The following is a 27,247-nucleotide window of genomic DNA, read 5'->3' on the forward strand; positions in this document are numbered from 1 at the left end:
TGGGTACCCGAATCATCCGAGGCAGGACACAGGACAACTTATCAACTATCGGAAAATCCGGGTACCCGGCTACCCAACTGAACACCTCTAGGCGTCGAGGACAGTGGTTCAGCAAGTGCTTACCGCCATGGGTGGCTGGCTAGTGGTTTTTTTTTCTTTTTTTGAAAAAAAAACAATTATTATTTGTTTAATTACTTATGGTTAACTTGGTAAAAAAAAAAGGGCATTATGTATAATTTTTCAAAACCTTGGTGCCACTTAAGAGAGTTGGAAAAAAGTTCATCTTCCATGTAGAAAAATAAAATTCTTGAGGCCAACTTGTAGAATTTTCCTTAAATATATTAATGGCTAAATTACGTATTGCTTCGACAAGCTTGAAATGACAAATGTGTAATTAATTAAAAATGGAGGAAGTATTTATTTATATGTATATAATAATGACCTTAAATTTTCAAAGAAAAAAAAAAACATAAGTTACTATTGTTGGCTAAAATAGTAAGAAGTGTTATCTTATGTCCATGAGGTTAAATGTGGGGATGTCATTTAAGCAATGCTAGTGCAAGAAAGAGGATTTACGTGGCACTTAAACATTTTTAGAAGCACATTTTATTATATAAGTATAGTTATTATAGATTATTGTGTGCAATAATGTATATGTATGGCAATTTGCGCCAACTTTTTTTTAACTAGTATAAAAAACGCTCCTTCTCTCTAAGAAAAAACTCCAGCGTTCCCTGTTTCCCTTGCCTCTAGCGGCCAAAGCACCGCTGCTCATTTAATAAGGTCGCCGGCGAGCATCATTTAAAGGTTGCGCTTGACGGTCTAGTCTCGTAAAGCACTTTCCCAAAGCTATATCCAATGCTTTTGTGTAATCTGAAGTAAAGTTGGGGTAAGGTTTTCAATTTTGGGGAAGATTTCTTTGGTCTTCTAATAAAGATTAGAATCATATCTATTTTCAAGGTTAGTATCTTGTAGTTTTTTGCTTTTTCTAGTGAGGAGAAAGAAGTTTCCTCTCCACCGCGGCGCTAAGTCAACTGCTACTCGTCGGTTTTTATCAACACAAGGGAGGTTCGTGGGATTCACTGCACCTACCTTAGGGGTCCTCTTTCAAAGCTTTCCTAACCACCGCCATTGATAACTCTCTGGTAAAGGTTAAGGTTAGGGTTAGGGTAAGGGTTTCTTTTTTGGGCTAGGATTTGGTAGGACTAGGCTTTTGGGCTTTAATATCGAAGCTAACTTCGTCACCGCTGTGTGCGGTTTCTGATCGACCGAAATTAAATGGTACAGGTAAAGACCTTGTTAGGATTTCTTGTTTGGGTTTTTTAGTCTTTCTTGTAGTTTACCTTTGCCCATGTTGTGCTCCTTTGTTTGTAGTATGTAGGTTTGTTTTCAATTTGGTGGAGTTAGGTTTGTGGTCTCGTATGCTTTGTGCTTTCCTTGCTTTTTTTTGGTTCTGTGTCGAATGCTTGATAAGTTTCATGCTTGTTGGTGCTCTAGTTTTTGTTCTTTTTGGGTTTGGTCGTGTACCTTTGTGTGGTTTTACACGATTTTAGGTGAGCTAAGAGGGTGTGGTATTCGGGTTCAGGTATATTTGAGGATGGTCCTTTATTATGTTATGTTCAGGTTCTTGGAATTGATCTTGGCTTGTGTGTGCTTGATACAGTTTTTTTTTATTTCTCCGATCAAAACATTATTGGAAGGTTATCTCTTGGTGACCTTTATTTCAGTTTAGCAATGGATTGTCAACCCATTGCTTTGTAAAACCTTTTATCATAACCCTTCTCTCCAATATGGGGGCTCCCTTAAGGTTCTTTTGGGAATAAGTTTTTAGTATGTTAATGGTTGTTTCCTTTGAGAAAAGGTCAAAAGTACCCAAAGTTAAGGGTACCGAGTCATTTTTAAAAGTGACTCATAGTGTGTTGTCAAGCCTAGGTCATCTATTTTCCCTACCCCGGTTGCCTAACGTTCAGGACTTTTGGTGTCATTTTGAATACGTGGTTTTGTTAGCCAATAATTGTGTGTTCTATGCTCTTCCATCCATTCTCCAAGTTCAATTGCATATGGGATATCATGCAAACAATGGTAAATTTGGGTATCTTTTGATGAAGCACGTTCGACGGCAATTCCTTGATTTATCAAACCAGGTGTTTCTTGCAAGGAAGATGTTATGTAGTTTTATTTATAATGTTTGTATCATAGAAGCTAGAAGGCTTCTTCGAGTAGTTTACCGAACTTAATCCATAGTCTATAATTTTTAATTCTATTTATTAAGCATATGTAAAAAAAAAATGTATATGTATAGTTAGAATTGTCAAAAATGGACTTGACCGGAGAAAAACTGACATAGATAAGAGAAAATACAAGTTTCTCAACATGAGATACATGATATGTACCTTAAAGGGGCATATTCGTCATTTCTCGTGAATAACTTAGGTTATTTTTGTCAAAAATATCTTATTTTCAAACTATAACAGAACGTTTCAAAGGAGCACCGAAGAACATCAACTGAAAAACAAAATAACTTTAATGGAGAAGTGGAAGAACTTCAATGGGCTTCAATAGAGGATGACGACCTAACCCTTTCTCGTAAGAGTTAACCTTGCCTTTCGTTTCTCCATTAACAGTAAGGGTTTTCGGTTCACCGTCGATAATGTGGTGGTGTTAGTGGTTGTTCACAACCCACTTTTATGGAAGAGGAAGCATGAAGAAGATTAGAATAATGCAAAAGATGGGGCAGGAAGAAGAAGGAAACAACAAAAAAAAATAGTAACAAAAAAATTATAAAATTCATATAATTCCTCTTATTTACAAATATGCCATTTAGAGACACGTCCATGTAACTCATGTGGACATACTGGGGCTAGCTCTACAGATCATGATTCGATAGATTAGAACTACTATTAACAACCTTCAACTAAGTTAACTGACCCAACAATGGTCTAATCTCGAACTAGTACCCGACCAATTAAAACCTAAAACTGATTAAAACTCGACATAACTTAGCTTGTCATTGTCTTAAGGTGGTTCTATGCACAAATTATCTCAAATCTACATTATGCATACTAAAGTATTACAAATATTCCGGAATAGAGAGAGTTATTTTACTATATTGAAGTTCTTCTTATGTACACCTCGTTAAACTAAAAACCTTTTCGATATACGTATCAAGGAAAATAAATAAATTAAAGTACTCTATAAAATATAGAGTGTTATAAGAAATAATGGGGTCCCAAATAGTGATTTAAGTTGGAGTTTTAACACCTAAAAAACATGAAATTGGAGTTTAACACCAATTCTCTTAAAACTTGTTTTTTACCAAAAAAAAAAAAAAAGGATTTTACAACCCTTCTATCAAGAAAATCATTAAACTTAAAAAATTTAAAAATTTTCTTCAATTTCTGTGCCAAAAACATGTTTTTTTTTTTTTTTTTCTTATAGAGATATTTAGGGTTCCTTTTGACCTGAGAGATTGTTATATACACTCGGATGTACACTACACCCAAAGGCATTTGTTTGTTCATTTGATGATAAAATGAGCAATAGTCATTGAAATGAGCATAAAATACTCTTACATGCACCGTGCACCCGGGTGTATAAAACAATTTCTATTTTGACCCTACACAACCCAATTTGAGGTCAAACTTGAAAATTATTTACATTTTGTGCAAAGCTATCTTATAAAGCACTTTTTTTGCGAGAAACTACCAAATAAAAAAAATGTTAAAAGAAATTACCTAATAAAAGGATAAATGTTGTAAGAGACTACCCTTGGTCAAAAAGTCATCATTGACTTTTATTTTCCGGCGTTGATCATGTCACGTTCCAATTAAGAAAAAAGGAGGGAAAAGGTGAATTAAAAGTCACGAGATTGGCACATGATGTGGTCAACGCCGGAAAATGAAAGTCAACGGTGACTTTCTAGCCAATGATAGTATCTTACAACATTTACCCTTTTATAAGGTAGTTTATTACAACATTTTTTATTAGGTAGTTTCTTGCAAAAAAAGTGTTATATAAGATAGTTTTTCACAAAACGTCGTTTTTTTAAACGTGCCATCATGCAAGCGTGACATTGTGACAATTGACAAGATAAATTTATTGACAATAAATTGTGGTGCTCACAAATGCGAACCACATGAGTTCACCGGGGTGGATAAATTGTGTGGTAACAACAAATGATACGTGCCATCATGCTCCACAACATAAGTTTATGGAAAATAAAATGTGTCATCAGAATAAAATAAGGCATGCCATCAAGGGCGCCCCACCATTGATCAGGCTGATTTACTAAAATTCGTCAATCAGCCTTGTTTGTGGGCCATGTTGTGACAGGGAAATTATTTTTATAATGTGTCGCAAAAATAGCCAAAACTGTCGCAAAAAATAGTTACGACAGTCGACTGTCATAGTAATTATTCTGTCACAATCAGCATTGTCGTAAAATTTCATTTTTACGACAGTTTAAATTTTGTAAAAAATATTACGACAGTTTTTACTAATTTCAGCAACAATTTTATATTTTGTCGTTGTAATTATTCTACGACAGCTTAAAACCATCGCAAATTACGACAGCAAAGAAATTGTCGCAAAATTTAACTTAAGCGATGGCCGACCGTCGCATAAAGTCATCGCAAAAAAAAAATTAAAAGAAAAAAAAAACCACCAACCGAGCCACAACAGCCTTACTTCAAACCATTCACCCAAATTACGTAGCCCAACCGCAAGCCATCAACACCACCCACCACCTTCACAAACCACCACCCACCGCCTTCACAAACCACCAAATTAAAACCTAAAACACGTAAATACCCACCACCATCACAAACCATCCACCTCCATCACAAACCACCCAACGCCACCGTAAACCACCTTATTAAACCCAGAAAAATAAATAATACCCTACATAAACCAAGATATGAAATTAATCCAAAAAAATCAATAAACTAGCAATAAAAAATACAAGTACCTGAATATTCATCAAATTGTACAAAAATAAATGAAAACAAACACAAACAATAATAGTGTTAAACCCAAAAAAATGTTTAAGTTAATTCAAACGAAATAAACTCAAAAAAATCAAAATAAACGATAATAAACGATAATCAAACAAGAAAATCGAAATTAAACGATAAAATAACAACAAAATCAGCGATTAAAATCGTATATAACAAAAATAAATCGACATAATTAGAAAAATGCTCCAAAGAAACAAAAATAAACATAAACCACAACTACAAAAACAAAAATTACACAAAAATCAACATACCTTTACCAAATTTCATCTTCTATAGGCTTTCATGGTCAAATTCGACCATGAAAACTCCTGATATGGAATTATCTTGGTCGAATTTGACCTAAAAACCCTTAGCTTCGAAACCATGGTCGATTATATGGTGTAGTTCGTAACTTAGGTTGAATTCACGGTCGAATCAAGTTGAACATACCAAAAAAAATTAAAGATAATGAAAAGAAAAAAAAATGTAATAGCTTAAACATCTTATTAGAGAAAGAACAAAGGAAAAGTAAAAGAGATTGAAGCAGAGAGAGATGAGAGGAGGGGATTGAAGCACAGAGAGATGAAAGGAGAAGATGAAAGCAGAAAGAGAAGGAGATAGGGTACGAGATCTAGAAAGAGAGAGAAAGAGAATATAGAGGATGGGCAGCTATCAACATTTTAGGGTTAGATTAGGATAGTGGGAAGGGTTTACATACCAGTATTTTTTTTTTTAAAAAAATTGTGTTCTACGATAGCTAAAAGCTGTCGCTACTAACAACGGTATTGTATACCGTCGTACTGTAACATTTTTACAACAGTTTTAAGTTGTCGTAGATATTTTAATTTTTTTTTTACATTTACTTTAGATACCCAGCGACGGTTTAAATAGCCTAAAACTGTCGTAATTCAGCGACGGGTGTAAAACTGTCGTAAATTTACAACAACTAGTAAAAACTGTCGTAAATTTCAAATTTTGCGACAATTTTATTGGCTGTTTTAATTAAACTGTCGTAATATGCCCGGATTCTAGTAGTGTTTGTCACCAATACTCTAAATTAATTAACACCATATTTAATTTATCATTAATTTTTATGTTTTACCAAAAAATTTAAGTTTCCAATTCAGTGTTCCCACCTTCTTCTCTCAATTACAGTGGTTGAAAGTATAGTATATTCCCCAGTTGAAAATTTAATTATACAAAACCCTACATTTTAATAATCAGGCTCGACCCTTATCCTGTGTGGCCGCACAGGGCCCAAATTTGGTTTGAGCCTCAAATATAAAAATGTATATATAGTATAAACTGCAATAAGGTGTATTAGCCAAGTGGTTTAGGAAACTTAACATGCTGCGGGAAGTCAATGGTTCAATTCCCACTAACAACCATTTTTTTTTTTAATATTTTTTAATTTTTTAATTTTTAAGGCTTTACTAACAGCTTTAATGTTCAACATTTTTAGTATAATGTAATCAACGCCTCTTAATTTCCACAAACATTAATGCATTTTGTTTTCTATTATAGTAAATGACTAAATCCTTACAACATTTATAAATTTTTTTTTATTAAGGGCCGGGAAAAACAACGATTTTGTTTTCTAGTATAAAATAAATCAAGTAGAGAAAATTCATGTACCAATTTCTATAGTCAATTCTCGCACATGGCCTCCTAAAAGATTGGGACGGCCCTCTTAATAATTTCAATTTTTTTTATATCAAATTGAAATAGAGAAAATAGTTTTATGATCTCTACAATGTTATGAATTTGGGCTTATTCAATTGAAAAACTAAGTACACCAATTAGTCATCTGTGTTGGAAGTTCTGAGTTCATTCTATACTAGCAAACTTGTTGCTATGTTATATGCCTTATCGGCGTTACAACAAAGCTTCCTTTTGAAATAGGATAATACTCCGTATGTAGGATATATAAGTATGAGGTGTGCGTTACTACTAGTCCTTATGTTTTTTGGCTATTTTATTTACTATTAGCTAATTATTAAATAAAAGATTTATTTATTGTGGAGACTGGGAAGTATGTGAAATTGGTTCTTCGTTAATATTGCGAGTTGCGACAAATCTTTGATGGGTTTTTAATAATTAGAACTAGATGAAAGCCCGTGCGATGCACATATTTTTTTATTTTTTATTTATTCATTTACTTTTTATGGAGTACTTAAATCTCATATAAAATAATATTCTTAATTAAACCATATAATATTTTGATTAATTTGCGATTCATTTGCTTGTTAGAAAATGATAGTTTTTTTTGAATAGTTTTTATCATTCATTTCACAAAAAGATAATGTTCTTAATTAAACCATATAATATTTTGATTAATTTGCTTGTTAGAAAAGGATAGTTTATATTATTCATTGGTATTAGTTATGTGAAAACTATATTTATAATTAATAAATCATATTATGGTATCTCATCTGTCAAATATTAGGATAAATATGTCATTCATAAATTTTTTTTTTCGTAGATCAAATTATATTGATAAAATCTATCATCAACAAAAAAAATTATTCCAATCCGAAGCTTAATTTGAACTCTGTTTTCCCTAATAAACATTTTGATAAGAACATTAAAAAAATATACACATAAACACATGACAAAAATTATTAGCTACACATAAATATGCGGTTGAAGTATTATAATTTTAAAATAATTAGAAGCATATATATCATTTATCTTCTATTTTGATAGAATCATCAACTTCATTTACAACCAACTACATCTAATCTAAAAAAAGTGGATAAAAATAAATTGTAAGAAAAAAAATAAAATTGATAAAAAAGATAAATCTCTACATTTATATAAAATAAGTCAATATATTTACCAGGAGGTGAAAAATTATTGCGAAAATGATCATAAAATTGTAATTGTATAAAATCAAATATATTCATTGGAATTTTTTTAATTGTCCCTAATTGCTAGAACAACAATATTCTGGAAAAAATGAAGCATTATTTTAATTTGTTGTCATTGACAACGCGATATTGCTTCTTATTTGTAACGACTGAATAGTATCCTACGGAATTAATTTTGGACGAAAGTGTTGAACAAAGTTGGCTTTATATGAGGCATGAATGTAATCATTCTGTAATTAAAAATAAAGAAATAAGTTAATTTAATAACTTGATTAAGCCATCTAAATCACAAGTTTGTTTTTATTCATAACATAAATTAATAAAAAAAATTATAAAGGTCTATGAAAAAATTTAATTTATGTATAAAATTTATAAAAATACCTTCTCGTTCAATCAGAATAGAAACTTGTACGTTGATTTTCCAATTATTTTAGATATATGAATGTGCCTGTGAATACAAAGTCAGTAAACAAAACCTAAACGTATAATCATTACGCACGTATCCAAATAAACACAATTTATATAGAATTACAAATGTAAATTTAAACATGAATTTTAAAAATTAAGCTAAGAATTACCGAGCCATTAATGATCTAAAACTGACAAAAATTACTAAGATGTGGATTTGTATTGATACAAAATTTTGTTGGTGTCGTATGATGCGCCAATATGTAATGGTAGGTATCACAAATTCTAATTTTATCATTTTTTCTATTTCATTAAATTTTAGTTTAATCATGATTAAGGAACAATTTTTTAAGTTAATAATAAACGCTATCAAATTTTGTCTTATAAATTTGTGCAATTATCTTTACATTTTTTTTTACCATTAGTTTATAAGATAAATTCTTATTTTTTTTAAAAAAAAATTGTAAGATAATTTCTTTCATGGTTTTTAATCTATGTGGCATTTAGATATCTAATATAATTCATTACTTTTACCTAGGTGAAAATATAATTTTTTTTATCATTCTTCACTTTTTCTTAGGTGGCGAGTGACTTTTTTAATTCTAAAATAAAATACAAATCTAATTTTTAATTGGTCAAAATAATACCTTTGCTTATGTGGCGGGGCGAAAACTCTCGAAATATGCCTACTTTATTTATATATTAGATTAGTTATTAATTCGGGCAATGCCCATTTCATTATAAATTTATTACTTTAATCGAGCTATATATATTTTGGCTTATCTGTCACTGAGAGCTTAAATAGTGGGTTATTATTATTATTATTATTATTATTATTATTATTTTTGTATTGATAGCTTAAGGTATATTTTTTTCTTTTTGTTGTTAATGTTGTTGTTGTTGTTGTTGTTGTTGTTGTTGTTGTTGTTGTTGTTGTTGTTATTTGTATGAACTGGTTTGACAATAAGAATAATTTTTTGCATTAATAAATATAAGTAAATGATAAATCAATCCGTTGTTAAAAAATTTTGATAAATCAAATTTGTATAAATTTAATGTCAATATATATACTACTCCATAATGCACAAAAAAATATTACGGAGTACTATGTAATTACAATCATATTGTAATATATATAAATCAATATTTTACTCTACAATTAAAATTTTTTGAATTAATGCAAAAAAAAAAAAAAAAAAAAAAAATGGAGTAATGTTTAATTTCTTACAAATTTTATTATTGTACAATTATTAAGGAGTTACATTTCAAGGAAAATTTAAATAGGGTGTTATGCATATGAGGAGTTATTCAATTAAACAAAACATTAATACATGGAGGTTAGTGCATGGAGTTTTTCAATCATTAATGGACTGTTATGATGTGGCGTCACATCATATGTCAAATGGAAAAATTTGTGACACATGGCATAATAGCATATATATATATATATATATATATATATATATATATATATATATATATATATATATATATATATATATATTGATATTGATATTGATTAGAACAATTGCTAATTGAATTATTAGGCTGTTTTGTTCATATTTTTACTTTCAATTGTTAGCGTTATTATATGCTTTTTATTTACAGATATTTCACCAAATGCCCATGAGTTATTTTTTTATTCACAATATACCCATGAAATTTTTCAAATTCACCATATACTCATGAATCTAACAAAAAATGTCACCAAATGCCTAAATGACTAACGGGTGTTAATTCCGTTAGTCATGAGCATTAAGTATGCCACGTGGCAGAATTTTATTGGTTGGATTTTAAATAAATTAAAGTTTAAAATAATTATTTAATTTATATATAAAAAAAAACCTAACCCACCACATCCAGCCCCAACCACCACCTACGCTGACGACCCAGCCCAACCACCAACCACCACTCGCGCCAACGACCAAGCTAGCCACCTCACACTGACAACCCAGCCAGCCACCTCACACCGACGACCTAACCCAGCCACCCCGAACTGGCGACCCAGCCTAGGCGATTCCCTCAACCTCAAAACCCATTTTCTCCCTCGAAAACTCGTCCCCTCCCTACCGTCGGCTTCCACATCCACCTCCTCGCACGCGTTGAACCCAAATCACCCCTCCCCATGCCATCTCCACCCTCTCAACTACAATGTCAATACCCGAAAGAATAAAACCCAAAATTCAAAATCTAGGGTTTCGATTTTGGGATTTACGATTTCGGGGTGGTGTTTTCGGCCAAATTGAGCAACAGCGACGTAGGGGGAGGGAATCTAGGTTGTCGGCAACGGGGTTTAGGGGTGGTGGCCACTTTTCGGCGACGGTAGAAAAGCGGGGATAGGTTTTTACGGTTTAAGTGGTGGTGGTTTAGTTTAAGGGGGTTGAGGAGAGGCTTAGGGGAAGGGGGTCTTGGCACTAGTATTGAGGAGGCTGGCTAGGTGGCGGTGGTGGGGAAGTGGTTTAGCGCCAGTAAAAGGTGGCTGGAGGTGAATTTTTTTATTTTTGAAATTTATTTTAAAAGTTTTTTTTGAAAAATAATTAATAAAATAATTTTAAATAACCAATAATATGCCTCCACATGGCTTACTTAACGCTAATGACTAACGGAATTAACTTTCGTTAGTCATTAAGGGTATTTTGTGACAATTTTGTGAAACTTGAGTGTATATGGTGAATTTTAAAATTTTCATGGATATATGGTGAATAAAAAAATAACTCAGGGGAGTTTGTGAAATTTCCGTTTTATTTATTTATTTTTGGAAAAATTGGCCACAACAACACCAACTATGACAAAGGTGCGTGTAGCAGCACAACCTTTCAAGGGTGCACTCAACATCACAAACTATGCACTTGGGTGCACATAACAACATAAATGACATTGGCAAAATGTAGATTTCTTCTAAAAGTGAAATCTTAAATATTTTTAATGCCTTTTTGTTTAAAAATATTTTTGATTAATTTCATTCTACTTAATTTTCCATTTTCCATCACATGTAATTAAATAACCATTAAATTGAATTATTTCAAAAAGTTTTCGCCATTATTTTCTATCGTTTGTTTCTTCAATTACTTTTTTTACATCTCATGTGATGATTGACTTAGTTTCCTCTTCCATTATAATTAATTTTTTCCCTTTAAATTAATTCTCTCTTAACCTCCACAATTTAAGTGTTGTACATCAAAAACAAAAAAATCAATTTGACATATCCTAAAATCCAACTCTAAAATTATTTTTTGAATTAAGTTTGTGAAATCACTTTGTGGGTTTTGATATTAGTATTTAGAAAGTTACCTATGTATCCTGAAATCTTGTAGAATAAAGGTATTTAAATGATTTTATTTTTTATTTTTTATTTTATTTATCAATTTAGTATTTAACTAGGTGGAAAGGGATAGGAAACTAAGTCAATCATGTGAGATCAATATTAGAAATAGTAATTGGAGAAGCGAACAAAGGAAAATAATAGCACAATTTTTTTTTTTAAGGAATCCGCTTAATATAATGGTGGAGGTCAAGAAATGCTTAAATGAAAAAAAAAAAAAAAAAGGTAAGGCTAATTTAGTTACGCATGATGGAAAATCATATATGTTTAAATAATGTTTAAACAATTATATAAAATAATAAAGATTCCACTTTTTTCCATGCAACCTTAGTTCATTAGTGTCATTTATGCTAATATGTGCACCCAATTACATAGTTTGTGCTGTAAACCGCACCCTTAAAAGGTTGTGCTGCTACACGCACCTTTGTCATAGTTGGTGTTGTTGCGGCCAATTTTTCCTTTATTTTTTGGGTATACTTCTTTATTTTTTATAATTTGTTACAATCTAAATAAACTAGTTAGAGTTTTTAATTTGATGTATATTGTATACAAAGATAATTGATGTGATTTTTTTAAAATTATTATGTCGACGAAAAAAAATATATTTTTTTCTTAGGGCACCGTTTTTAAGATTAGAAGTTTAGAACAAGGCCCTTAAAATGGTTAAGATGGCTCTGTGTTTGTCCTACATTCCCACAAACCCATAAATAGATCTCCAATGATCTACCAACAACTCCAATAATGAAAGGCCATATCGTGTGGCTGGCTAAGACACACCCAAACATTGACCGAGTAACCCCTAACCGTCCGAGTAACCTCTGATCGATTAAGTAATCCTTGAGAAACCAAGTAACTCCTGACCAAATAATCTCGACCATACGGTGTGATCAGCCACATATGAAATTTTGTTAAATTAAACATTATCTTTTTATAATATTACGAATTTTATCTAAATATGAGAAACAAAGTTAATAGTTCAACATTTTATAATAAAAAAAATTCAAGTAGTAAGCAAGCGAATATCACAAAGTTTATTAGATAAATATATATTCAGTTAAATATTTTAATTTGAAAAAATACAAACAAATCGTGCATCGCACGAGTTTCATCTAGTAACTATAGGAATTCGAGTTGCAAGCCTCAGTAAAAATGAAATTGAATAACATACATAGAGAACTCGCGCTGGCCATGAATAGATCACCATCCATGAATATTAATTGGGTGTTGGGCCGAAATTTAGGATAAGGCCTTGTTCACTTTATCTTAAAAAAATAATATTCAGTATAAATAATTTCACTTCAGTAAAAGTAATTTCAGTTTAACAAAAATAAGGTGAAGTGAATAGGGTTTTTTTTATCATAACTTTTTCATCCAAAATTTGCCCAAAAAAAAAAAATTTAATGTATCAAATTGTACGTATGCCTATTTGTATTTGATTATTTGCAAATATGGCCAACAAATCTACACCAAATCCACTTAAAAAGTTATTACAAAAAAAAAAACCTACTTTATAAGTTATGACTTATGGGCAGATTATTTGGAAACATTGTAGGAGTTTATAGGTACTACGCAGCGGAAATAAACATGAATCATATTCATACAGTACCAAATCCAAGGATCATTGCATAACACATAAAGAACACATAATCATACCTTTGAAGCGTGATTCCACGTGCGATCGAGCAAGAACAAAGGGAGATAAAGAACCCCAAGCGTGATTCCTCTACTTGGTCCACGGGCACAAGTTAAACCTCCACTAATGCTAGTTAGTCGTGACTGAACGCTTCAATCAACCTTCAACGGAGAAGAGAGACACGAGCTAACCATGAACCACCACGATGGACACCACGAGCCACCATGAGGGGCACCGTACGTACGGACGTGAAGGGGAGAGGGGAGGGCCGTGAGAGAGGAGAGTGTTTAGGGTTTTGGGGCTTGGTTGCTTCTTTCACAATCTACTGTATGTTGATTGTTACTGCTTTTTTTCAACCCTAGGCATGGATCTTATTTATAGATCATATCTCTAAATAAGAGCCCATGTCAAAAGCCCAAAACCCTTATCCTAAACACACTACTCTAGCCCAACACTCTACATGGTATGTCATAATCTCATAAGGCCCATTAATGTGCCTCTTACTTGTTTAACCCAATACCCTTGTTGTGTGACCTCATAGGATCCATTCTATAAGGCTTTGGGCTATTTAACTAACCCAAAGATCAATTATCATATCTAGCACCAGATATTGACGACCCTATAGAATGAACTTATTATCTCCATAATAGTGATCCTTGATATATCTAGTAATTGCACTTATTGAAGACATAATTCCTTCAATCTCCCACTTGCTGAGACAAGTGCGCAATATTCAAATTCCTTAAGTCAATGTGTGTCGATTTGATAATATGATTGCATCTCATGTCGTGATCATATTAATCTACAAATCTTTCTTGAAATCTGAGTTAGAATTACAAAACAAATTGTTACAATGTAATCCATTTGAGCACGGCCATGCATTTTCTGAATTCTCCCTCTTCAAGGGGCCAAGACACATTCCTAATTAAATAGGTAGACTTTATCCAATCTTGTGGCAACCAAAGCTCCCACTCAACTCATGAAGTAACCGGGAAACATCCTTTATAATCTCCAGTTACGGTAAGACGTTTGAATGTACCACAGTCAAATCAATCATTGAATGGAATCAGTGTTCCACTCATGTCAAAGGAATCCACTAATATATCCGGAAGCTTTATACTTGAACTTCAAAGTAGGTCTATAGTTCGATCATGCATCATTCATGCATATCCATGTGATTGACCGAGCATCACTACGCTCCTATAGCCCATGAAACTGCGCTATCCAATCAATCTTACATGCTAGTCCATTAAATGAAATCATTTATGTCCAGTTTAATGATTCCGAACTAGGAACTTAAATAATATATGAATTTAGTTCACCTGTGGGATTTCATTCAAATGGTCATTAACCTAGTGAGCCCATCAATTCATAATTATTTCGGACATTTTATTTAATCTTGAAACCACGATTAAATAAGATTGAAACTTTGTTTCAATTGATAAACATAATTCTGCAAGATAATGTATTTACTTTTGTAATATGCTTTCTCAAAACATCCACAACTAAAATTACATAACTTGCTTCAATCCAAAAACCTTAGTATGACTCTCATACCTTGGTCATGGAAGGGGTTCAGTAAGTAGAGTTAATGAGACATTCTCATAAACATGAAGTTTGCAATTTCTAAATCTTATAATAATTTTCATCTCCATACACTAAGAATTTTCCTTCGCCCTTTCGCAAGGAATTTAGGAATTTCTTATTTGTATTCCAACGTTACATTGGATTTCGATTGAAATCTATCATCACTTGTTCTTTAAAACACGTGAATCAAATAGACGAGTATAGTCCATAGCATGCATGATGCATCCTTTGCGAATTGCATAAGGATCATCACTCAAAGTCTTAATTTCATCAACCTTTCTCAAGGTATTGAATCATTAAGCAACGTGCCATGTCACATGGGATTGAAACTCTTTTCAATATAATGTTGAACCTTATAAGAATCTTATCAATATAAGCTTCTTAACCAATACTCAAACATCCTTCGAGACCTATCTCTATAGATCTTGAATCCCAAATGTGCTCATCATCCTCTTCAAGATTTTCATACAAAATGCATTACCCACCACTTGACTCTTCAATCAATGAATAATTGCTCTTTATACTAGACCAAGAAGACTTCATAGCTCCCACTAAACATCTTGTACATACAAGACCTTTTCTTCATTTTACAAGAACACCAAACGATTTGATTATCTCACAAAATTAAGAACATTAACTCCCTGATGCTAACTTCAATCCATTATGGATCTTTTATGCATCCTGGGATTATTGGATCTCCAAACTTTTGACTGTATCATATACAAATCTTATTTCATGAACAATTTCAAGAAAGTGTTTTGAAATCCATCTACCAAATCTTATAAGGTAGAAATCACTAAAGTATCTTTAATAGATCTTTGCAACATGACTAATGTAAAGGTTTCATCGTAGTCATAGTCATACTATGAATTTGTTAAATCCTTTAACAAGTCTTTGCTTTAGTTAGAAAACATTTTTCTTTCTTGTCTGCTTTGCTTATATTGGGTTTCACCCAATTTAGGCAAATTACTTAAGTGTCATACAGTTGCTTACAGACTTAGAATCTATTTCAGATTTCATGGTTTTAAAACCACTTGGAGTCATAACTTGTCAAATCATCTTTATTACTTGCATAATCATCATGTTCCAAAATAAATGTTTTAGAACTCTTAGTCAATATGAAATCATATTTCTTTGGCTAAGTTTACATATGCTAGTTATCATTGTGGGTGTTATGCAACAATTGAAACTCATACAACAACTTTGTTTAGTTTTCAACGAGAAACGACAATTGAGGATGTGCACTTGGAATGTACTACCTTCGACACATGGTTATTAATCCCATTACACTTAATGAGACCACGCGTTGTCATTTGTAACATGAGGTGAATCATGCTCATATTGTTGCTTTTATTCGATTACTTCTCGAATTTTTTTCAAGATTTTCGAAATCACTTTTCTTGAACTCTTTCAAGGCTCTCGAACTTTTCAAGATTCTTATACTTCCACTTGCCTTTTGAGGAGGCATATTTAGCATAGGGTGAACCAATCATGGTTTGAACCACGTTTGTTTGTTGCTTTTCCCGAACTCTTTCGAGATTTATACTACTCCCACTTGACCTTTTGGAACAATTTCCATAAGGGCATCTACTTGAGCAACAAACATTTTGTGCTAAGTATGGTTTTTGTAGTAGTACCCCGTGCTCTATGTAGGAATCGAATGTGCATTAAACGTTTCAATACATGTTTTATTCCTTGCTTTGTAGAAAGACTTAATAAGAACTATTCTTATCCATATCACATATGAAGCCTTTGCTACATTCTGATTTGACCTATGTAATTTTTGTTTAGTTTTATAGCTTATCTTAAAAGTATATCCTTTGAACAATGGTTGGAAGATAGGTAATTTGATAGCTTCCTTCATAAACACTTCACAAGGTTTTCTTTCGGAGTTTGTTATAAAACGATTTTATAACTCTTGGATGTTTATCAATGTCTTGGTTTAAATTCTCATTATTACGATCATATCGCAATACTTTGAATGTGTTGCCAAGTACATGTCTTGACTTAAATTTTCACAAATACAATCATATTGTAATGTAATCATTTTCTTGTCAAGTTGATAATGAACTTCATACTGAACATTTTGAACTTTTCAAAATTTTCACTTCCATGCTTCAACTAAGCATAAGTAGTGATCGTATCACAAATGAAGTTTCGTTGTCCGTCTCTAGCCTTTGAACCTTTGGTTTTCTTACATCAATATGTATTCGACCTCGAGTTCACATCATCATTTCTCTAAATGGTGACTTAGTCATAATTTCAAATTAGAATGATAATTACATATATCAATAGATTCATAATCTAATGATATTGAAAGTCCACCCCTTTGGATCTTTCGCATGCAATTTTCATTTTCATTCGAATTAATTGACATGTTAGAGACAACTTATATACATAGAAATGGTTTAACTATTTCTATCATATAGAACTTTAAACCTATTTAGAAATTCAAAACACATTATGACTCAAAGAAGCATAGAATAACATTTATTCCACGTTTTGAATCTTCGATGTTTAGTCATTACTAACATTGAATGGTGTTTTGATAATGGCAAGAATGAATAACATTTATTTAATTCTAGCCAATTACTAGGTAAGGTGAAATATTGGTTCTACTTGTAAAGTTGCAACTTTTGCTTCCAAACTTGTAGATTCTACTTGTGAAGTAGCAACATTTGCTTCTAAACTTGTAGATTTATTCCTCCTTTAGCTAAATTCTTCCTTTAGTTCAACCAGAATGTGCAATGAGTGAACTAAACAAGACATCATATGTCCAAGAAGTAGCAATATGCTAAATCAATTTCTATAATATAATTCTTAAATTGGAACATTTCCATTCTTTTACCTTCCAACTATATGAGGTAGTATCTAATCAATTGGAATTGGTCCATTTAATTTGAAACATTTGTTGTTCATAACAACTTTTAGCATGTAAGTAGTTCTAGGTTTGAGAAGTAGCAACTTGTTTGCATTTCTTGGCCTATAACTTCTTAATGCAATCCTCATATATTCCTAAACCTTTCCCGTTTGAGCCACTTAGAACATTTCTCTTAGGTTCAAAATGATACTTTGCTTAACTTGTTTAAGCACTTTTCATGATTCTGCTAAGTCTATTGTATCATTATTTATATTTGAGTTTAATCAAGTATTAAACTCTATATAAAGTAGATGAAGAATACTGTTATTTGATCAACTTTTGATCATAGAGATTTCCAATCACTTTCTTATATTCAATCATATTGAAGATAAGAGATTTTATAGGACTTGTACACTTGTCTTTTGAGGGATTGTACCTCTCATCTCATTATATCCCTTGAAACATTTTTCAAAATGAAGATGTGTTGTTATTTTACTCAAACATTTTGAATAAAACCAACCTTAGACATGTGACATGAATTTCTAAAACTTGCCTTTTAGAACCATCTAAGCAAAATTGGAATATAGGTTTATGGATTATCTTTTAACCTTTTGAGAACTTTTCTCAACTTTATTTTCAATCTAGGAGATTATATATAATAATAAAATTAGAACGATATGTTACTTATAAGTAAACGCAAAATTCAATTATGTTTATTAAATTTAAAGTACCAAAAGTGAATTAAATTTGTAACTTTAAAGCACTCTATTCAATTTAAGTGATCCCAACTTCAATTAAGTGATTCCAAGATCCTTTATTTGTGCAATAATTGACCGGACTGAGGCCCTGCCATCAACCATTACATTTTCAAGGTGAGTAAACTCTAACTGATTACAACTCTTGTAACTCTTGGTTGAATAATTAACCATCACATGTTTAATTATTACCCTTAGCTTCAAGGTTCTAAACTGATCTTTAGGTAACCTTGTTGAGTATAACCAATTAAAAGTGTAGAAAGTGATCTACCCCCACTTCCCCAAGATATATTATGACGCTCTGCTGAGGCCGACCCATCATAAACGATCGAAGGTTTCGTCGGGTTTTTAATTGGAAAAGCTGCCTCAATATTACTGGGATCTAGATTTATTATGTTGTGATTAAATAGTGAACTCTAGCGCATCATCACAAAACATCAATAAAATCTAACATGCATAAAATACTGAATGCATAAATAAGACATAGCATGGCCCCTAATCCTAAGAAAACTAATAAAGTAAATGCTCCCACTTGAATCTTCATGGATCTCATCCACCTTGCTCCTTTGGGCCTTCACTTCATGGGATTCTTGGATTAACTGCAACCTGTATTTCTACTCTATTCTATCTACTACTTAAATAAAATAAAATAAAATTACAAAATACTTTATCGGTTCGTAGACCGTACTAAGATTACAAATATACATCACGATGCGCAGATCGTATTTAGCAATCTACTGGGCCATACTAGTCATTATATAGCAATAAACAACATCATATATTATAAAATTGCCACATAATAAATCACTCATCATGCTTTCCTAAACTATAACATCGAATGATCATAATTAAGGAAACATGGCATCTAAATATCTCATATTTTAATTAACGTAATTAGATAATATCATATATTATTCATGATCATCAATAAAATATCATATATTCTAAATTTGTCATGAGATAGAATCAAATCTTATTTTAATCTTAAAAGATAAATCATATTTATCCTTAAAGATTATCCTAACAAAGTTAGGAAATTCTATCCTAATTACTAGCCAATCACAAAATTTTAAATCAATTATATCCAAAATTAATTATGGGATAATCACATTATTTAAATCAATTATTATCCTTTTGGAATATGCTCAGAATATCCTAATCATTCTTATCCATAATTAACCACTTTAATTATGGATAACAATTTTAAATATGGATAATATCAAGCTTAACAACTTTTGAAAGATTGATTTTATCCTTTAATAAACAATATTTATCCAAAATAAAACTGATTTTATCCCAAAATAATTTGTAATTATCTTGAAATAATTTTTCAAAAAACATTTTTTTTTTGAAAACCGTGAGCCACCAACGCCGGCCACCGTGATTGGCTAGCCGAAGCTAGCCACGGTGGCTGGCTTCCATGACAGCAGCCACTGCCGCAAGGGCAGCAGCGTGGCAGCTGCCTCTGCTGGGGCTGCAGGCCACCGTGCATGGCCAGCCAAAGCTAGCCACGGTGGCTGGCTGCGGTTAGCAGCCACTGCCGCGCAAAGGAGGCAGCAGCAGCAGCCTAGCGTGGCTGTGACAGCAGCCGTGCAACTCTTGCACGTTGCTGTCCAGCCACCTTTCGGACCACCTGCCCTCCCTCCCTCCCTCTGGACTGACCACTTGGTCGGCAGCCGCCGTGGTTGCGCCACCCAGCCGCGGTTGCCGGCCACAAATTAATTTTTTTTTTTAATTTAATTAAAATAACACTTATCGTAATTAAATTAAATCAGTCCATAAAATTAAAATTAAATCACATTCAACTTTAAAATTAGGGTTTATAATAAAATTAATCCCAATTTAATTCTAACTTTAAAATTAAATATTTGATCATACATAAAACATTTTTATGCATTAATCAATCCAATTAAAATTATGAAACATAAAACAAATCGAATTAAATCAAAATCAAGCACAAAAATCATATTTTAAGGTTAGAAATTCGAAATTATTCGAAAAATAGGGATAGGGGGTTCGAAAATTTCGAACACTTTAGGGCTAACTTTCGGTCCTCTTCATGGCTATTTTGAGCATAATTAAATCGCATTTAATCTATTCCAAAAGTTTAATCCCATTAAATATAACAATTGAACCATAATTAAATATTCTCCCTCCTAATTGAATTAAAATTGTGGATTATCAAAGAATTATTGGCAATATACGTAAATGCAATAGGCTAACTGATACCACTGTAGGAGTTTATAGGTATTACGCAGCGGAAATAAACATGAATCATATTCATACAGTACCAAATCCAAGGATCATTGCATAACACATAAAGAACACATAATCATACCTTTGAAGCGTGATTCCACGTGCGATCGAGCAAGAACAAAGGGAGATAAAGAATCCCAAGCGTGATTCCTCTACTTGGTCCACAGGCACAAGTTAAACCTCCACTAATGCTAGTTAGTCGTGACTGAACGCTTCAATCAACCTTCAACGGAGAAGAGAGACACGAGCTAACCATGAACCACCACGATGAACACCACGAGCCACCATGAGGGGCACCGCACGTACGGACGTGAAGGGGAGAGGGGAGGGCCGTGAGAGAGGAGAGTGTTTAGGGTTTTGGGGCTTGGTTTCTTCTTTCACAATCTACTGTATGTTGATTGTTACTGTTTTTTTGCAACCCTAGGCATGGATCTTATTTATAGATCATATCTCTAAATAAGAGCCCATGTCAAAAGCCCAAAACCCTTATCCTAAACACACTACTCTAGCCCAACACTCTACATGGTATGTCATAATCTCATAAGGCCCATTAATGTGCCTCTTACTTGTTTAACCCAATACCCTTGTTGTGTGACCTCATAGGATCCATTCTATAAGGCTTTGGGCTATTTAACTAACCCAAAGATCAATTATCATATCTAGCACTAGATATTGATGACCCTATAGAATGAACTTATTATCTCCATAATAGTGATCCTTGATATATCTAGTAATTGCACTTATCGAAGACATAATTCCTTCAAATATATGTATCAGATTATTTGCAAATGATCTGATCATGCCTACATTTTTACCGTTGCTATTACAAAATTATCGGCCAATTTATAATAAACTAACAATGTTTTCTTATAAGCAGAAAAATTTTGCGCTCAGTTGATTGAAGGACATCCCAATTTAATCAAAGGAGTTGATAAAGAAGGATCCTCAATAATTCATAGTTGGATAAAAAGTGACAAAGAATGGTTGTTTAAGTTCATACTGGAGAGAAAGTGGAAAGTGTCATTTGTCAAACTATATGCAACTAAGGATTACGTACAATGACGAAAACAACCTTTTTCATGTTGCTACAACTACCAACCATGCAGCAACAATCCAAATTGTACGGCTCCTTGTAGAAGGTTTCAAAGAAAATAATAGACTTATGTTTAGAGAGTTAAAAATTGATAACCTTCCATGGTATCAGAAAAATAAACGAGATGAAAGCCCTTTGCACTTGGCAATACGCAATCAACGTGAAGAACTTGCCTTATATATATTATCATCATTACATAAGAAAGGTAATATTAATGAGGTACTAGATTATCATGCACCGGAACACAGTATTTTGTTTCTAGCTATACAATATAATTGATCTCGGGTAGCCGAACATATATTGTCAAGGCTAGATACGAAAAGCTGGACGAAATATCTAAAGGATCCTTACAATGGCCAGAATATATTGCATCTTGCAACAAAGTTGGAAGGTAAGATTTTATCAACTTTATTCACTTTGTTAAATTAATAGATGCATATTAATTTTCTTCCTTCTTTCGTAGTTTATGTTTAACACTTAATAACACAAAATTTACGTGATTAAGACATAACTTATTGCATTATTCGATGGTGATGATGATGATGATGATAGTAATAATAATAATAATAATAATAATAATAATAATAATAATAATAATAATTTACCTCTTTGCACCCTTAAAACCTTTCGCCTTGAAGCAACTATGATCTGAGTTTAGGTATTCAGTAAAACGTCGACATCAAGAAGAGAGTATTTCTTGTGCTATTTGTTCTTCGAGTGCACCAAGTGGTAGTTTGTATCTTATGAGGGATACTTTGGTAGAAGATTCACCTACTTTGTCAGTGGTTGATGATGATGACCTTTATTTGGAGGAGTGTAATATCAAGCAGTGTCGTAGGAAGATTTGTGATGGTCATTACATCGCTACAGTACGGGTTCTTTCTTCTTTAGGCGTTGCTCCTTATAATGAGGCCACTCCGCGAATTTACGGTCAAAATACCCTACTTCTCTAGCACCATCCTTGCCTGACATACCTGTTGATCACTTTCATCTCGTTACTGCTTCTCTATTGTTTTGGATCAGATTAAGAGTTTTCCACATGGAACATCATGTGGTAGGGATGGTTTACATGCTCGGCACCTTGTGGATTGCTTGAGTGACGCTATTGTGGTTGTCTCAGATGAGTTAGTTTACTCTATTTCCAGGGAGGTTAATGTCTTTCTAGCTGGAAAATGTCCTATGGAACCAGGAGAATATATTGCTAATTTCCCCTAACACCATTTGTTAAGCCCGGTGGTGGTATTATTTGGCGGCGTCTGGTTTTAAAGGTGGGTGTTGTTATGGTTGGCCAGTCTTTAAGAAGTTACTTTAATGGTCTTCAATTTAGTGTTGAGGTATATTCAGGTGGTGAGGCAATTCTTCATGATGTGAATCGGTTGTTTGAGGATCGTTATTCTGATGCTTGTCATTCTATGTTGTTGGTCGATTTTCAAAATGCCTTCAATCTAGTTAATCGTGCGGTTATGTTATGTAAAATTCATCGTCATTGTCCTGGAATTTCGCGATGGGTTAAATTCTGATATTCTAATCTAGTTAGATTATATTATGAGGACCACACCCTATGATCATCTCAGGGGGTGCAGCAGGGTATTCCTCTTGGTGCTCTGCTTTTTGTTTTGGTCAGACAACCCCTATTGTATAAAATCAGACACTTTTGATTTATGTCTTCAGGCTGGTATTTGGATGACGACATTGTTATTGGTGACACGTCGGTGGTGGGGAAGGTTCTGCCGTTGATAATGGAGGAAGGCCTCATTTTGGGTTAAATCTTAACCTGGAAAAATGAAGTTTTCTGCGTACAGAAAACTCTCGAAGCAGGATTCTGGGTGTCTATCCACCTAATATTGCTCGACCTTTCCGTGGTGTTAAGTAGCTTAGTGGTCCTGCTATTTCTGATTACGGTTTTAGTGGTGAGCTTGTGATGCGGAGGGTGACCAAGATCATTGCGCTTATGGATAAGTTTGCTATGCTTGGTGATCCTTAGTGTGTGCTGTTATTACTTAAGGCATGCACCAGAGTTTCTAAACTCTACTTTGCATTGCGTACTTGTCTTTGTAGGACTTTTGTGGCTGCGTATTTGTCTTTCTAGGACATTTGAGGCTACTCAGCGCACATTCAATGAGGCTTTTCAATCTTCCTTGGAAAGTATTGTTACTTCTTCAGAGCCTAGGTTTGGCGATTGACAACGGCGACTTGCCACCTTACTATTTGCATTTTGAGGGCTTAGTGTTTATTCCGTAGGTGATGTTCGTCATTATACTTTTCTTGCTTCTTGGTGACAGTCTGTTGCAGACAAAACATTTATGGCATGCTGGCATTGTTGGTCTTAGACGAGCCTTTGAAGATGCGTTGAGTCTGTTTAATGGAACGGTGGAGTCTGACATTTTGAGTAATCCTAGTGAGGTCGCTACCCCTACACTCAATGAAGAAATTGGCAGATAAATATTTCACAAAGTTTACAGCTTCTGCAGAATCTACTTATTTTTTATCTTCTCGGCAATCTGCATTATGGAAATTATAGCAGGGAGATCACACCTCTAATTAGCTTCAGGCGGTCCATATTTCATGGTTAGGTCAGACGATGAATGCTAAGACATACCGATGTGTGTTGTGCTACCGATTGGGTGTTCCATTGTTCTCTGTCTCGACGTCATGTTCTGCTTCTTCATGGGTTTTCCTAGGGATATTTTTTATGATCACGTGGTGTTGTGTGGTGGTATTGTGGGTATTAAACATCGACATAATGTTGTTCGAGATATCCTTATTGATGTTTGCTATAGATCTGGGATTTCAGCTAGAAAGGAGATGGACATTGGGTTGCCTGGAGGGAACAATAGGGCCCTTAGACTTGCAGATGTGTTACTTTACTCCGGTGATCGAGGACTGGATGTATGTGTTGATTTGATAGCGTCTTCTTCTTTGACACGGACTGATTTTGGTGATTGAAAATGGCGACTTGCCACATTACCTTTTGCCTATGGTGAACTGTGTGTTTGTTTAGCGGGTGATGTTCGATACTATGCTTTCCTTGCGTCGCGTTTGCAGTTTAATAGTCTTCAAGCTACGCTTCTTTACAATTCTAGTATTGTAGATCTAGGACCACCTTCGATAGTGTTCTTAGTCTTTTTAACAAGACTGTGGAGACTCACCTTTTGAGTAACCTTGGTGAGACTGCTGCCCCTAAACTCATGAAGAAATTGGTAGATATAAATATTTCACAAAGGTTACTACATTAGAGGAATCCACTTTTTCTTTATCTTCACGTTAGGTTTCCTTATGGAAGTCCCAGCAAGATGATCACACTTTTTCCTGGTTGCAAGCGGTCCCAATATCAGGTTTGGGTCAGATTACGAATGGTATGACTTACCATTGTGTCCTTTGCTACCGATTGGGTGTTCCTTTGTTATCCGTTTTGACACAGTATTCTACTTGCTCAAGGGTTTTTGATGGGGATATTTATTATGGGGATTATGCAGTGTCTTATGCTGGTGGGTATCAAATAGCGGCATAATGTTGTACGTGATACCCATGTTGCTATTTGTTTTCGGTTCGGGATTTCTTCTAGAAAGGAGGTTGACATTGGGTTGACCGGAGGGAATAACGGGGCTCTTCGACCACCAGATGTGTTGCTTTAATCCTAGGAAAAAGGAATTGATATATGTGTTGACTTGACGAGGTCTTTTCCTTTAACACAACTTGGGTTGTCTGACTTTGTTCCTGGTCGTGTTGTGTTGGTTGCGGATCAGCGAAACCGAGACAAGTATGGGGCGCGTTGCAGGTCTATTAGCTATGGTTTTCTTCCTTTCTCCTTTTCTTCTTTGGGGGAATTAAAAAAGGATGTTGTTGCATTGGTGAAGCGGGTTCAGGTGCTCGTTAGGACACAAGATATTGGTGCTCATGCAGCTACTTTCTTCAACATGATCGGATTCGCTATAGCTAGAGAGATGGGGGCCTAGATTGTATCTCAGCTCCCCATTAATGTCTTGTAAATCGATTGACTTTGTCTCTTTTTGCAACAACAAACTATTATTATTGTTGTTGTTGTTGTTATTATTATTATTATTATTATTATTATTATTATTATATTAAATAAATAAATGAATAAACAAATAAATATAGAGTGTCAGATGCATGATTAATAAATTTAGTTATGGATTAATCACAATGCAAAGTTATAGTTTTTAAAACATTGTTTCATAGTAATAAATAAAAGAATAATATTTTTATTTAATGTGTATAAATGGAATATACTTACCAAATAGGTAAAAAAAATATTTTTCAATATTCTTTTAGAATCTTTGGCAAAAAAAATAAAGGTAAAAGAATTAAAATCTTTCGGAGAAAAATTTTTTAACCAGAGATGACACACATCATACCTCATTTTTCCTTTAGTATATAGTTATAAATATTCAATAAAAATAATTTAAGTTTAGTATAAATAATTTTTGGTTTGTTTAAAATAAGTTAAGTTCGACAATAGTATGACCATGTTGTCTTCACTTTATTTTTCTAAAATAAAATTATTTTTATGTATTCAAATTAAATTAAGTTATTTTTATTTAAATAAATTTGAAAATACTAAAATTAAATTATTCTTTTGGACCTTTCATTACAAATAAAAATTTAGTTTTGCTAATTCCCTTTTACATTTTTGTAATTTCTAATTTTTACTGCTTAAAACTTATTTTAACTTAATCTTATTGTACGTTTTGCTTGTAATTACTAATTTTTATTGTTTACTCTTATGTTTACAACACTTAAATTATATTTACAAAATTGAAGCTCACTTATTTTTACAGAACTAAATCTTTTTTATTTAATTGAACTTAAATTATTTTTACAAAATATTATTTGAAATAGGTAAAATGAATAGAGCCTAAGTTTAATCAAGTAAAAATAAGTTTAATTGTAAAATCTGCAATTTAAAAGAGGAGATATATAAAATCAATTAAGTAATATATATATATATATATATATATATATATATATATATATATATATATATATATATATATATATATATTTTGATAAAAGAATAGAATTACTTTAATTTTAGTACAAATAATTTCAGTTCGGCAACAATTAAAAAATACCAATAAAAAAATAATTTAAATTCAGTAAAAATAATTTATGTTAAGTGAAAATAAGGTATAAAAAACAAGGCCTTTGTGTGTTGGTTTCATATGTTTAATATTATTACGTTACATGAGTTGAATTTGATTGAAATGTTATATCAATATATATTATTAAAAGTCATGACAAGACATGCTACTTTGCCATGTGTTACCAATTTTGCCATTTGGTAATGATGTGTCGCTCAATCATATCATACCATTAATAATTGAAAAACTTCATACATTAAACTCCATGTATTAATGTTTAATTTAATTGATAACCTCTTCATATGCATAACACCCTATCTAAATTTCCCTTGGAATGTAACTCCGATCTTTAATAATTACACAATAA

General features: G+C 32.7%; 1 protein-coding gene across 1 annotated transcript in view; it reads right to left on the reverse strand.

Moving 5' to 3' along the window:
- Positions 1-5,666, reverse strand: part of LOC145574786 (organic cation/carnitine transporter 7-like) — a 28,982-nt gene extending 23,316 nt beyond the window's left edge. The window contains exon 1 of the mRNA XM_081632644.1: positions 5,267-5,666. Coding sequence (XP_081488770.1) covers positions 5,267-5,282 — 16 coding nt within the window. The 5' untranslated portion in view covers positions 5,283-5,666. The remainder of the gene's footprint in view (positions 1-5,266) is intronic.
- Positions 5,667-27,247: the final 21,581 nt, after the last annotated feature.

The sequence above is a fragment of the Chenopodium album genome, chromosome 13 (assembly GCF_948465745.1).
Source record: "Chenopodium album chromosome 13, dcCheAlbu1.1, whole genome shotgun sequence".
Taxonomy (NCBI): Eukaryota; Viridiplantae; Streptophyta; class Magnoliopsida; order Caryophyllales; family Amaranthaceae; genus Chenopodium; species Chenopodium album.